At 42.4% G+C, this 13,881-nt stretch overlaps 1 protein-coding gene across 1 annotated transcript; it reads right to left on the reverse strand.

The window, feature by feature from the left end:
- Positions 1-759: 759 nt before the first annotated feature.
- On the reverse strand, positions 760-10,031 carry LOC123424948 (protein transport protein SEC31 homolog B). The gene is made up of 22 exons (XM_045108629.1): positions 9,510-10,031; positions 9,373-9,430; positions 9,177-9,299; positions 8,398-8,494; positions 8,265-8,301; positions 8,052-8,157; positions 7,764-7,821; positions 7,553-7,650; positions 7,340-7,459; positions 6,883-6,928; positions 6,292-6,410; positions 6,086-6,213; positions 5,498-6,008; positions 5,312-5,404; positions 4,519-4,704; positions 4,233-4,443; positions 3,774-3,877; positions 3,218-3,424; positions 2,623-2,748; positions 2,200-2,539; positions 1,715-1,944; positions 760-1,215 (listed from the first exon to the last, which is right to left on the reverse strand). The coding sequence occupies exons 1-22, from the start codon at positions 9,827-9,829 to the stop codon at positions 1,123-1,125; spliced, it is 3,411 nt and encodes a 1,136-aa protein (XP_044964564.1). The 5' UTR covers positions 9,830-10,031; the 3' UTR covers positions 760-1,122.
- Between the last annotated feature and the right edge of the window lie 3,850 nt (positions 10,032-13,881).

A 13,881-nucleotide genomic window follows, 5' to 3' on the forward strand; every position in this document is an offset into this window, starting at 1 on the left:
GAAGTAGGATATCATATCACACTACTTCACAACCGTAGGGCTCTCTTGTAAGCATCTTCTGAACTTCAGTGTAGCACCTAGCAATTACTACCTTCTAAAGTACTCCCTCCATTTCAAAATATAAGGTGTATTATTTCTTTTAAAAGTCAAACCTCTCAAACTTTGATCAAGTTTATAGATAAAAATATCAATATCTAGAATACGAAATCATCAGCACTAGATTTGTGCTAAAATATATTTTCATATTATGTATATTTGATTTAGTAAATATTTATATATTTTGCTGTAATCTTGATCAAACATAGACATCATTTGATTATTATTTTTAAACTAATACACCTTGTATTTAAGAACGGAGGGAGTAATATAAGACGTTTTAGTGATTTTAAATGTCTTATACTTTAAGGAGTGGGTAGTACTTCAAAGTATCGTCAGTCAGTTTACGGGGTGGGGCCCGTTTGCGCTGTAGAATCTCTAGCTCCGAAGAAATCAGTTTACATAAATTATACTTTCTCTGTAAATTAATATAAAATAGTTTAGATTATTAAAGTAGTGTTTTAAATGCTCTTTTGTTTGTTTACGGAGTACTATGCTTCCCAATTATACTATGAATTCTGTTATTTTCTACCTGACTCTTGCAGAAATTGTGGAACCAGCCAGAAGCGAATAACTGAAAACTCTCGCAAAGGAAACAAAATATCAATTTGAGTTTATTAATATATATATATTGATGCCAATGTAATAGACAAGACACTGTAATACCATCAATCATCCAGGGTATTTTCAAAGGTCCAGACTGATTAATTCAAGGGTACGGAAAATGGACCAGCTAGTATGACAGACTAAGTAACCTCTTACAACTTATAATTTCCAAAACCAACAACACCCCCAAAGGACTCGCATCCTCTTGCAAAGGAACATGGAAAAACTATTGAGTCGTCAAAACGTAATGTCACCCGAATGACAAGACCACTTTCAGCAACAAGAAGCTCCGGCAGAGTTGACAGACGAAGCAGGATAACATCTCTGTGCACGCCAACCCTCCAAATTGCTAACACTAACAATTTTGACAATCAGAAAAAGGTGTATACAGAACTAGCTGCGGCACTAGGCCACGCAGATTTACACTCTGAAGCTTTGCCTTGTCTTGATCATGCGCTTCAATGATGAGAGCCAAAAGTTGCACTCGTCCCAATCACTGGTCGTCAGAAGAATCTGCACCATCAAAAAACAGTTGATATATAGTTAGCATATCGACATTCAGGTAACATCACTAGAATCGGCAACTTCCACCAGAACATTGCTAAAAAGGATTATCATAGTACATACAAAATTGAATTATATTGGCACGCAAACCCCAAGCTTACAGGTTCAAGTATAAAGGATTTGAACTACTGATGAAACCCAATTTTATTTGGAAGAGAATTCCGCATTGATTTTGTCGATACACAGTAAAGATGAATTACAAAAAATCAAGAGAATATTATATGATGTAAAACCACTATGTCTGATCGTACGCAGGAGAGAGATAAAATGTCATCGTTTTCATCAAAGGCAAAAGCCTGCCTTATTTCTTAAAAACATTGAAAGATGACTCGTTTCCATGGTAGAGTGAAAAATAGCTTGTTTTCTAAAACAATTTAGCAGGGTACCATGGGTGTCAGGAGGAAAATCCTTAGCTCCACTAATTATAAGATTAATTAGTTAAGTTTACCTGAAGTTGCATCGCGGTGGCAAAATCACTACTATCAAGTGCACTGCACATCTGAATGAGTTTTGATGAAACATTTGGAGATATATCTCCAGTGTTGAGTTTCGCAAATAACGCCCCAATCTTCTTTGAGTTGTCTTCAATTTCACGTTTTTTAGCGGGTGCGCCTCCCAAGGCTTTGGATGTCTCATCAAATAGTCTGGTCAGTGTTACAATAACAGGTCTCAGCTCAGCTGCAAAAGACAACAAGAGAAGGCAGCACCAGTGTAAGAACATTGAGAGTTGCTTTATAACACCATAAGGAAAATATTTGGTAGAATCAAATGTAAAATCAGGTATATGTATTTGTGCTGAACTAGTACAGTGAAGATACAGATTTTTGTTAATTTAAAATGAATATCTTGTTGGTATCAATTTAGTAGGCAAGTGAAGCAGGATATAAGTTAATCAGAAAACATATACAAGCTTTAGATCTGCATTCCACATACCAGACACATTCGATGTATCAGCTGTTTGCACAGTGGGGGGAGGTGCAGGAGGAGCAACGGTGGGCTGAGCTGGTGGTTGCGCCTGTGTTGGACTTGAGGGCTGTGCAGGGCTCAAGCCTGGCCGCTGAACAAAACCTTGATTGGTTGACGGTATGAACCTAGAAGCTGAATTAGTCGGAACAGCAGGGGTAAACATCTGGTTAGGGTTTGTTCCTGGAACTGAAGGGACGGGTGGGCCAGTCTGGTATTGAGCCGGCGGTGCAGGCTGATGATACGTGGTGGGAGGTCCACTATGGAACTGGGCGGGTGGTCCAGGAGCATATGATGAATTCGCAGGAGGCTGTTCAGACCAGAGATATAACTTTATAACTGGCATTATATCATTAACATGAGATGAAAAACTTAGATCATCATTGTACATACCGTGTAGAGCTGGGAACCCAAGGTATTTGCTTGGTGATATTGCTCTGGGTTTTTGAGACTCGGTACGTTTGCAGGAGTAAATGTCTTCACTGTTTGATGTGGAACCGGTAATGGAGCCGGACTTGGCTGTTGAAGGTAAAAACAACAAAAATAATAATGAAAACTGTAAAAACAAATAACACTAAACGAACATCAAAATAAACAAACATCATAATTTCCTAGATAAAATAATCTAGCTTTTCAAACAGCTTAGCCTATTTATTGTTTGGCTAACTAGCTTTTTCCTGTTATTCCTGTTAACGCGGCTATTTTTCACAGCAAATTATGAAACAGGTTCAGCACAGGACATTTTAGCAACTGCAAACTGGGGCCAAGAAGTAAATAGTAGCGTATACTTACAGATAATAATAAAAAAATAGTAAATGGAGGATCACTTATCTGTTCAGAAATCACACATCATAATTTTGCATTTTATTTAGATCAGATATTCCATAGTAGACCAGAATAGAGAGCAACATGGCAATGTAAAATTCAACTCACTAATTCTAACACAAGACACTTGACCTAAAATAAGAGTTACAACATAACAAAATACCTGGCTGTCCACTGTTGTGCTCTTCGGAACAAACATTTGTGTTGGGGCTTGAGGTTGATATCCACTATATGCTGAGTAGGCTGCATTATGTGATTGCGGGTAAACTTCTGGATATGTATTGCTTGGAACATTGGCTCTATTATTAGGTGCCTGTGGATAAGCTTCTGGATATGTATTGGTTTGCGCATTATTATATTGTTGAGGCACCTGCAGTTAGTCAGAACAGAAAATTAAGGAAATGCATCTCTCTAGCATAAGATAATGTTTTGTTTTACTACCTCCGTCCTGGTGTATAAGTCATTCGCGTAGTTCTAGGTCGACAATTTAACTATCTAAATATGTATTATATGTGATAAAAATATATATTTAGAAACTACATCCGTGTAGAAATCTAGTGATATGATTTTCATGACATATAACACATATTTAATACCGAAAATCGATGACCTAGAACTACGCGAATGACTTATACACCGGGACGGAGGGAGTACAAAATTACAGGGCCAAAAAATATTATAGAGAAACAAAGTATTAAGATGGAAGGAATAACTATAACCTGGTAAATATTCTGAGAAGGGTCCGGAGTATAGCTGTGCTGATTTGGGAGGTAGGATGTGTTGGCACTTCCCTCGGAAACAGAACTCCTGATGGCATCATTCTCTGGAAAGAGTATTTCTAATCAATACTGTGATATCAAATATCAAAGTGTAGATAACAGCATGGCAGCTTTAAAACATGATTGTATTCCTTTGGTATGTGCAACAAGAAGTTTTTCTCAAGTATGATATTATTGCTTGACAAAGCAACAGCCCCCACTATGGTAGAACAACATCAAAAAAAGTGCTAAGTTTGTCGAGTCCAGCCTTGTAACTTTTCATTCAGCATATTGCACACCAGAAAGAAACAAAGGAGCATGAAGAAAAGAAAAATGCGATAATGTTGATCTGCATGTTTAAGCTGTTATACAAACCAACACACACAACATCAATATCAAGTCGTGTAAGTTTGCAGCAACCTTCTGTAGAATATGCAATTCGATCTCTCAGTATAGCCAGGTCCTCTGAATATTCATCTGCTCCCATAAGCTTCAAGTACTCCATTGCAGTTTTAAGAAGGCCTTGACTGGCCAACAGTTCTGCATAGTTCTCAACAAGCTTAGATAGAGATGCGCTAAACCTCTTATGGCCCGTGGCAAGGGCGAGAGTAATGGTCTTCTCCATCAAATCCTGCACTTACACACAATCAATTAGGACTGGCTGCAGCACGGCATAGAACAATGGTGTTTTATCATCCATTTGTACCTGGAGAAGATCAACATAAGTCTTTCCACCATCTTCAGAACTCAGGTTGCGAGACCATATTTCAACAGCTTTGTCAATATTTCCAGCACAAATATAACATAGGGTCGCAGCTAGCATATCACCAGCACTCAGAAGTCTAGATGCAAGAGTGTCACATAAAACATTCCATTCCTCTTTCCCAGCAAACTGGTGCGAAGTTGCAAAATATGTTAGCTTATACAAGTTCATACAATACCATAATTTTAAAACTGGAACAGTAATTGAACCAGCCAACCACCAGTTCTATAATTTATATGTTATATAATTTTTTAAACTATTTTTTTTGTTTAATACAAGGGGGACAGTTAGATAATAGTTAGGTTTAGTTTTCATAACTAGGAAACTGGTGCAAAGTTGCAAAATATGTTATTGCTTACACAAGTTCGTGTGATAATTACCATAAATAATAATGAAGGGAAGTAGGTAATACAAGGCGGACAGTTAATTTTTTGAACTATGTATTTTGTTTAATACAAGGCGGACAATTAGATAATAGTCAGGTTTGGTTTCCATAACTAGGAAAATACGCCCTACATCAGCTCACTGAATAGATACAAGATAATAATAAAGAAAATGCAACGCATTTTCCACCAACAGCTGAAAGCCTGAGACCACCATAAGGTAATTAATCTACATGGAAAAAGGTCATATCCGATCTCCCAGACTTGTGACAAAAATAGTGAATGCTAAATAACAGGACATGAAAGTTGATTCAAGACAAATAAGTAATAAATGATGTCACAAAGACACTTACTGTGCACAGTAGTGCAAGTGTTTCCTTCCATGCATTTAGTGGCCACGTACTCACAAAACTCATCAAGTCATTGGCAACCATAGCAGAAACAACCTGAGTCATAGAAAGAAACATCATGGTAATGCAACTGTAAGTTTCCGAAATAAGAAAGAACGGAAAATCAGAAACCAGGTAAGATTTCATTACCTTTAAATAGGGTGAGATACTGTTCTTAAGATATTGGTTTCTGGTGCTTTCCCATAGAGCAGAACCACCAGCATGGGCAATAACCAGAGCATCAGCCATACGATTTGCAGCAAGGCACTGATTAACTGCCCCTTTGTAGTCTCCAACTACCAATGCATGTTGAATACTTTTGTCAATTGATGGATCAGATGACGCAATATTTTCAGGTATTTCCTGCTCGATCTCTTGGCCATCTGTAGATATTGGCTCCTCAGCCAAGCTAGTCTCTGAAGGTTGAGGATTATTGAAAAAATCATCCCCGTTATCAGCAAGAAATTGGGCATCCATATTATCAGTACCATGATCAAGATTAAGTGAATCAGCCAATGTTTTGCTCAGTTCATCAGTTGCATTCACAGTCGGTTCTTGAGGTGGGTTGAATCCAAGATGAACAAGCAATTTTGTTCTGGCAGTATCCTCATCCTCGAACATGACCCTTAAGAAGCTCCATGTTTCTTTCTCCTCCTCGGATCTATTTAACAAATGTAGACACATAGTTAGTTGGTAAGCAAACATTAGGGATTGTTCTACGTAAGAGGAGGAACATACAAAGATTCTTGTGATTTTTGGTCACACAAAGCACGCAGTGCACTTTTGTCCTTATTCTGCATAGCAGCTTCAAATTCAGTTGACCGGCTTACTAGAGTCTGCTCAATCACCAAATTATGCACATTCACCTACAAAAGGAAGAAATGCACTCAGACAAAGGAACTTGAACAGAAGCACACAGCACGGCAGTAACCAAGCAAACTTACCTCAGAATTACCCACTTGTGTGCCTTGGGCTGGATGGAAGGAAACAAGTTTACCACCAAACCCGAAAGATGCGCCCGTGGGGCATTTCAACCATTTTGGAGCTGCAGCTCTTGGACGTGCTAAACAGAAATATAGTGTTCATTATACAGAAACATTATTGATCAACAAAGAATCTTTAAAATTGTGCAGCTAGAGCTTGGTGGATGGAAGAAATGGCATCTCATGATTAGTGTTTATAGAAAAATATATATACAGAAGGTCCAAGTTTGACTATTTTAAGTAGGGTCCTAAGTCATGAGAGCAACTTTTATTAATCAACACAAGATCAAATCAGCCAGTCTGAGATTTGTTTCGGTGGAAAAAAAGAAGCAATAGTAGTAGTTAACAGTTAACATAGCGTGGGACTTGATACAGAAACATGGCATTCGGCTTTTGGCTTTAAATGAAGGGTTGATCAAAGGCAATCTAACTTTTTTCGCAGAATGAAGACGCGATCTGAACTTACTGGTTAAAAAACAAAGTTAAATGTCATAGCATAATGAACATCTGATTGTTTCAAGAAGTTAAACATTTGACAGTATTCTAAATTACCTGAGGCGCCAACAGTGCTATCACCAGCTGCATAAAGGCTGGAGAACTGTAAAAGAATGCATAAAAACTTCAGAGAACTATAGTTTTGTAAGCCAATCAAACATGAAAGTACTAGTGCATTCAATAAAAAAATAGCACATAAGCCATTTTGGAGCCACAACCTATCCTGGAGACTATTGTGAAACTATAACCATCTGAGTGATCATTAGGATAGAAGGCAGGAATCATTAAGTTCTGTATTTGGGAAATTCGTCATATTAAATGTCTTCAAGTAAAAAAGATCTGGTGAAGACTGAAGTTTGCTATATTACAGGTCTTACTTTTTCCAGTGAATGGAGTACCAAATAATTCTCTATGTATCTCTTAACATATATCCAACAAAACCAAATTTTTGATACAACACTGCAATGCATAGCCATGACAGACCAAGTATAAACCAGACAAACAGCCACATTACCTCCAAGTTGTGTACACCGATCTTCCCATCATATGAAGATGCTGCTACAACACCTGGAATTTTCCGATACCAGTGAATATCGAAGTTACCATTAGAGCTTGTTGGTAGCTCACTGATAATCTACAAAAAATAAAGCAAGGAACAGTGGATAGTTAGAATATTAGAGGAGGAATGCACCGTGGTCAGCTTTTTCATGTATGAGTTATAATATACCTCTCCACTAACTGTATCCCAGCATATTGTTCTATTGTCTTTAGCACAAGTAAGCAAGAATGAACTGTCATAGGGGCACCATGACATACCAATTACACCTGGTCAAATAATAATTACAAATAGAATAAGGAGGAATATAATATTACTTGTGATTTGTGTAAACCATCATCACTTGATGAAATAAAAAGGAGAACCACAAGAGAAATTAAACCTTTTGAATGTCCCACAAATTCCCGTACAGGTGCAATGGTTTTCCTCACATCCCATACCTAGTAAAGAATATATGAGCAAAGTTAATGGTAACAAAAAACTCCCCACAAGGAAGACCCTAAAATGAATTAAACTGAAGTACCAAGGGCTATACTGCTACATTAAGAGAATCAATAAATGAATATTTGTTTCGTTTACTCTAGCTATGAGCCATGATCCACATATGGAGAACAAAAACTACAAAAAGAAAAAAGAAAATAAATGAGAAGGAGAGAAAAATGGCCATTACTCTCAAAGAAGGAGAGTTGTCGTCATCTGATGCAAGAATTAGCTGGGTGGACATGTCTGGATTCCACTGGAGAACAGAACAGTTCCTCCTATTTGAATCTGAAAAGCTATTTAAAACGCAGATTGAAATTTAGTAACACAAATAATTGAACACACTGGTTTTTAATAATAGGGAAAACATAAATGAAGAACAGAAGGTAGCTATGTCAATTACCTAGTTAATGGTTTCTGGGTTCTCAAGTCCCAAACAACTGCAGGGTGATATTAAAATAGTGAGCCAAACCGGTCAAAGTCCAAGTGATGGTAATAAACAGGAAAGTGTTACAGAAGCAACCATGCTGTCTTACCTGTAATCCCATTACTAGAAGCTGACGCTAGTATATGCTGAAACTTGGGATTCCAGGTTAAGCAAGATATTTCAGCTTGAGCATTCGAACCAACATTCTGTAGGATATTACAAGAATCATTAACCATGCAATACAGGCAAGCAACATAAGATAGACAAAACTGGCGAGGAACTAAAGATAAAAATAGCACCTCAAAGAAAGATGATCATGCATAAATAAGAAACATGGAATAAGATGAGCAGAAAATTTGCTAGCACTGCAACCATCATGTCTTCCACAAAAAGGTTGAAAATGGTACCACTAAGACATTAAGTAATTGTATGGCAGGTCATGAATGTACTTCTTAATCTCCCATACCTAGAAGGATTGAACAAACCCCACATCAAACGTGAAACAAAACGCAAGCAGGCGGAAAGGGATGGCAAGTGCACGATTTGATTGCAGCAACAAAACACTAACAACCTATAGAAAGAACTGTCTGGTTTGAAAAAGTATGTTCGCAACCTAGACGCGACTTCCAGGCTGAAAAACTGCAAACATAAGCTACTGTTAAAGCATTAGGTAGGATTGGCAGTTCTGGTCATACTTTAGTCGAGTTGAAAATGAGAATGGTGCTCATCTGGACTTGTCCTCACAAAGATATGACACGGCATCATGCTCTCCACACACAGAAGAAAGAATGCAAGCAGAATGGTTGCAGGGATCGTGCATTACAAAGGTTAACAGTAAGGATGCAATCATCTTCTAAGTGAAGAACCTATTTGCCAGGCAGCGGATACCTTCAGTGGCGGGAAGACGTTTGGCTCGCAGGGGTTTTTGAGATCCCAGATGCAAATGTCCCCCTCATTACCCCCTGAAGCGAGCCGATTCGGTGTGAGCTCGCTGAACTCCAATCCGGTGACCTGCCAAACGCAATCGACACAGCGTCAGAGCCACGGGAACGCATACTATCCAGGCAGGAGCAGCGCCACTCACCGCCCCGCTGTGCTTCTCAAGCTGCGCGACCATGACGTCCTCCGCTTGCCCCTCGGAGCTGCAACGGCGACAAAAAGGCAAACAGATCAGGACACGGGCGGATCTCGGGCGGGCGGGGCGGGCGGATCCGCGCGAACCTGATCATGCTGAGCGGGTTCCAGACGGCGACGGAGCCGTCGCTGAGCCCGCCGGCGAGGAGGCCGAGGGAGAAGGAGTCGCCGTCGGCGGCGCCCGGGCGGGACCAGCAGAGGCGGTTGAAGCGGTCGGGGGAGGGCGCCGCGGCGAGGAGGGGCAGGTCGGGGGAGTCGGACTGGAAGTCGAGGCTGAAGATCTCGATGTTGGCTGACGCGGAGAATTGCATGTCGACGGCGCCGCTCATGGTGCCGGCGGCGATGTAGGGCGCCTCCGGCGCGAGCGCCGTCAGCGCCGCGCGCTGCGCGCTCTTGATGCACGCCATCTCCGGCGACCGCCGCACCAGATCTGGGTGCCTAGCCCGCCCGCGCCGCGCTCTCGCCGCAGGACAGGGGGGCGTTGCACTGAGGGGAAAAAATTCCGCGATCTGGACTGGATGGAGGCGAGGAGTACCGAGGAGAGGGGTGGTGGTGCGGCGGGCGTGGGTTATTGTGGCTGGGCTCGTGCTGGTGGTGCGTGCCTGGGTCGATCTGTCGCGGATCGCCGATCGATCGGGGTAAAAGCGGCCGCGTGCGTGCTGGTTCGCGTGAGTTGGAAGGACTCGGCCGCGTCACTGGAGTGATCCCGGCCGTCGGTTTTGACCGCGTGTTTTGCTGTGTAGCGTTGGATTTGGAGACGTTTGATGTTGCAAATGTCGGTCGGGAAATTGAACCTGATCCACGCGTAGTCATGTGGCGATTCTAAACTGGCTACTACACTACTTAGGACGCGTTTTGTTGGGGGAGAGTAACGTTTTCATTCAACGTTGTAATGATAATTATACTACACTCGATGCATAGGTGATCGGATCTTTTCCCCTATTGTCTCGCCTAGGGTTCCTTTCGTCCTCAGCGGCGCACCGCTAGGGTTCCACATCTATCCGCAAAATTAACCAATTCTCACCTCAGATCGATTCACGTGGTCCTCGTTGGTTCTCGTCCTCATCATGAACTTGCATGACGGAATCCGTCCAATCTAGGCCGATGTTAGTATGATCGCTGGAACGCGGCAACACTAGAAGACAAGTTCGAGGTGTTGAACCTTCATGGGGAGAAGGAAGATGAGTTGGATCTATCAGGGAAGATCGATAGCCTGCTTGAGGAGACTCGGTGAATTGTTTCGTTTAGGGTTCATACGCAGAAACCGTTCAGCCATGTTGCCTTGTTCAAAGCGATGTGAAACGCTTGGACATTGGCGCAAGGTGTGACATTCAAAACAGTGGAGGACAACCTATTCCTCACACAATTCTTGTGCTTGGGCTACTCGGATCATGTGATGGGAGGTGGTCCTTGGATCTTCCATAACGCAACTCACGCAATGGAAGAGTATGGCGGCATCACTAATGTTCGAAAGTACAAGCTTGATAGAATCCCTACGTGGTCAAGAATCATGAGGATTCCTCAAGGGATCGTGAGAAGACGGAGTTGGGTGAGAAGATAGCCCGTAAGGTTGGTCTGCACCCTATCAAAGTAGTGGTGAATGAGGGGCGTCTGAAGACCTCTAAATATCTCCGCGCACTAGCATTCCTGAAGCATACACCGCTTGTTCACTTTGTTCCGTTGACACTTAAAGAAAAGAGAAATACTCGTCTGGATATGAAAAGCTCCATATTTTATGTGACTTTTGTGACCTAGTTGGGCATGTTTTGATGGAGCGTGGAGATGGAATACATAAACCAATGGAATATGAGTAGGTAGAATGGCTTGTTGTTAAGTTTGATTTTGCAGGTGACCGTGGTGTTGTTAGTAGGGGGCTCCCGCGTGGTGGAGCTGGATTTGTAAGAGGAGGTGGCTTTTGCAGATGTAGGGGTGTGTTTGTTGGGGAACGTTGCATGGGAAACAAAAAAATTCCTACGCACACGTAATACCAATCCATAGTGATGATCATCTACGAGAGGGGAGAGTGAATCTACATACCCTTGTAGATCGCTAAGCGAAAGCATATATAACGCGGTTGATGTAGTGGAACATCTTCGCGATCCAAATCGCACCCCGTCCCGCGATCTCATCACGACCCGTCCCGTGATCCTTGTTGGGGAACGTTGGATGGGAAACAAAAAATTTCCTACGCACACGCAATACCTATCCATGGTGATGACCATCTACGAGAGTGGAGAGTGAATCTACATACCCTTGTAGATCGTTAAGCGGAAGCATATATAACGCAATTGATGTAGTGGAACATCTTCGCGATCCAAATCGCACCCCGTCCCGCGATCTCATCATGATCCATCTCGATCTAGTGTCGAACGAACGACACCTCCGCGTTCAGCACACGTACAGCTCGATGACGATCCCCGCCTTCTTGATCCAGCAAGAGGGGCGGAGAGGTAGATGAGTTCTCCAGCATGGCGGCGTGGTGGTGGTGGTGGTGAACTAATCCGGCAGGGCTTCGCTTAAGCACCACCGAACTAGACTAGAGGAGAAACATATCTAGAGAGAAGTAGAGGGAGCACGTGGCAATTAGGGTTAGCCCTCACCTCTAAAACATCTAGTATATATAGGAGGGAGGAGGCAGCCTCAAACCCTCAAGGTTCGGACGAAATTGGAGGTGGAGGAGTCCTACTCCAATCCTACTAGGAGTAGGATTCCTCCTCTTCACTTGGAAACCCTTTCCACCTTTTCCTTCTTTGGGTTTCTTTCCTTCCCACCTCCAATCCGCCTTGGGCTTTAGTGGGGGCTTCGGCCAGCCCACTAGAGGCTGGTCCACATTCTCCCACAGCCCATAAGACCCTTTGGGGTGGGTGGGCTCACCTGGTGGACCCCCAGAACCCATTCGTCACTCCCGATACACTGCTGGAAATGCCCGAAACCTTTCCGGAGTTCAAAACCCACTTTCCTATATGTCAATCTTTACCTCTGGACCATCCCGGAGCTCCTTGTGACGTCCAGGATCTCATCCGGGACTCATAACAACCTTCGTTGCCAACACCTATAACTCAACTATACCGAAAACATCACCGAACCTTAATTATGCAGACCCCTGTGGGTTCGAAAACTATGCAGACATGGCCTAAGTCACTCCCGGTCAATAACCAATAGTAGGACCTGGATGTTCATATTGGCTCCTACATATTCTACGAAGATCTCTATCGGTTGAACCTCTATGCCAAGGATTCAGTTAATCCCGTATGTTGTTCCCTTTGTCATTCGGTATGTTACTTGCCCGAGATTCGATCGTCGGTATCTCCATACCTAGTTCAATCTCGTTACCGACAAGTCTCTTTACTCGTTCCGTAATACAAGATCCCGTGACTAACTCTTTAGTCACATTGCTTGCAAGGCTTATTGTGATCTTGTATTACCGTGAGTGGGCCCCGAGATACCTCTTTGTCACACGGAGTGACAAATCCCAGTCTTGATCCATGTCAACCCAACAAACACCTTCGGAGATACCTATAGAGCACCTTTATAGTCACCCAGTTACGTTGCGATGTTTGATAACACACAAGGTATTCCTCCAGTGTCCGGGAGTTGCATGATCTCATGGTCATAGGAACATATACGTTGACATGCAGAAAATAGTAGCAATAAAATGACACGATCATATGTTACGTTCAAAGTTTGGGTCGTGTCCATCACATTATTCTCCTATGATGTGATCCCGTTATCAAGTGACAACACTTGTCTATGGCCGGGAAACCTTGAGCATCTTTGATCAACGAGCTAGTCAACTAGAGGCTTACTAGGGACAGTGTGTTGTCTATGTATCCACACATGTATTTGAGTTTCAAATCAATACAATTCTAGCATGGATAATAAACGATTATCATGAACAAAAAATATAATAATAACCAATTTATTATTGCCTCTAGGGCATATTTCCAACAATCCCATCACGGTCCATCCCGATCTAGTGCCGAACGGACAGCACCTCCGCGTTTAGCACACTTACAACTCGATGCGACCACCGCCTTCTTGATCCAACAAGAGGGGTGGAGAGGTATAGGAGTTCTCCAGCACGACAGTGTGGTGGTGGTGGTGGTGAACTAATCCAGCAGGGCTTCCCCTAAGCACTCCCGAACTAGACTAGAGGAGATAACGATCTAGATGAAGTAAAGGGAGCACGTGGCGGATTTCTGTGTCTCAAAAACCCTCAATACCTCTAGTATATACTAGTACATATGCCCGTGCGTTGCAACGGGCTTCTCATCTTTGTTGCAATGTGCCCAAAGGACACGAAACCCTCGATGAGTGTGTGACCCCTCCCTCCTACCGCTCTACCCAACAATTCATCCTAGGGGAATGCATCATCCAAACGATGCCACTCGACGATGATGCGACAACAAATTGTAAAAGGCAGAACTTACCATGCCCTCATATTCTACCTGCAGGCATA

Source organism: Hordeum vulgare, chromosome 2H (assembly GCF_904849725.1).
Source record: "Hordeum vulgare subsp. vulgare chromosome 2H, MorexV3_pseudomolecules_assembly, whole genome shotgun sequence".
NCBI classification, from domain to species: domain Eukaryota; kingdom Viridiplantae; phylum Streptophyta; class Magnoliopsida; order Poales; family Poaceae; genus Hordeum; species Hordeum vulgare.

What these genes read in the sequence shown, in the direction of transcription:
- LOC123424948 (XM_045108629.1), bottom strand. Translation starts at nt 9,829, where the DNA reads ATGGCGTGCATCAAGAGCGCGCAGCGCGCGGCGCTGACGGCGCTCGCG. An exon ending in GTATCTCACCCTATTTAAAG is followed by an intron (nt 5,405 to 5,497) that starts GTAATGAAATCT and finishes TCTATGACTCAG; the next exon opens with GTTGTTTCTGCTATGGTTGC. An exon ending in AATTGCATATTCTACAGAAG is followed by an intron (nt 3,878 to 4,232) that starts GTTGCTGCAAAC and finishes TACTCTTTCCAG; the next exon opens with AGAATGATGCCATCAGGAGT.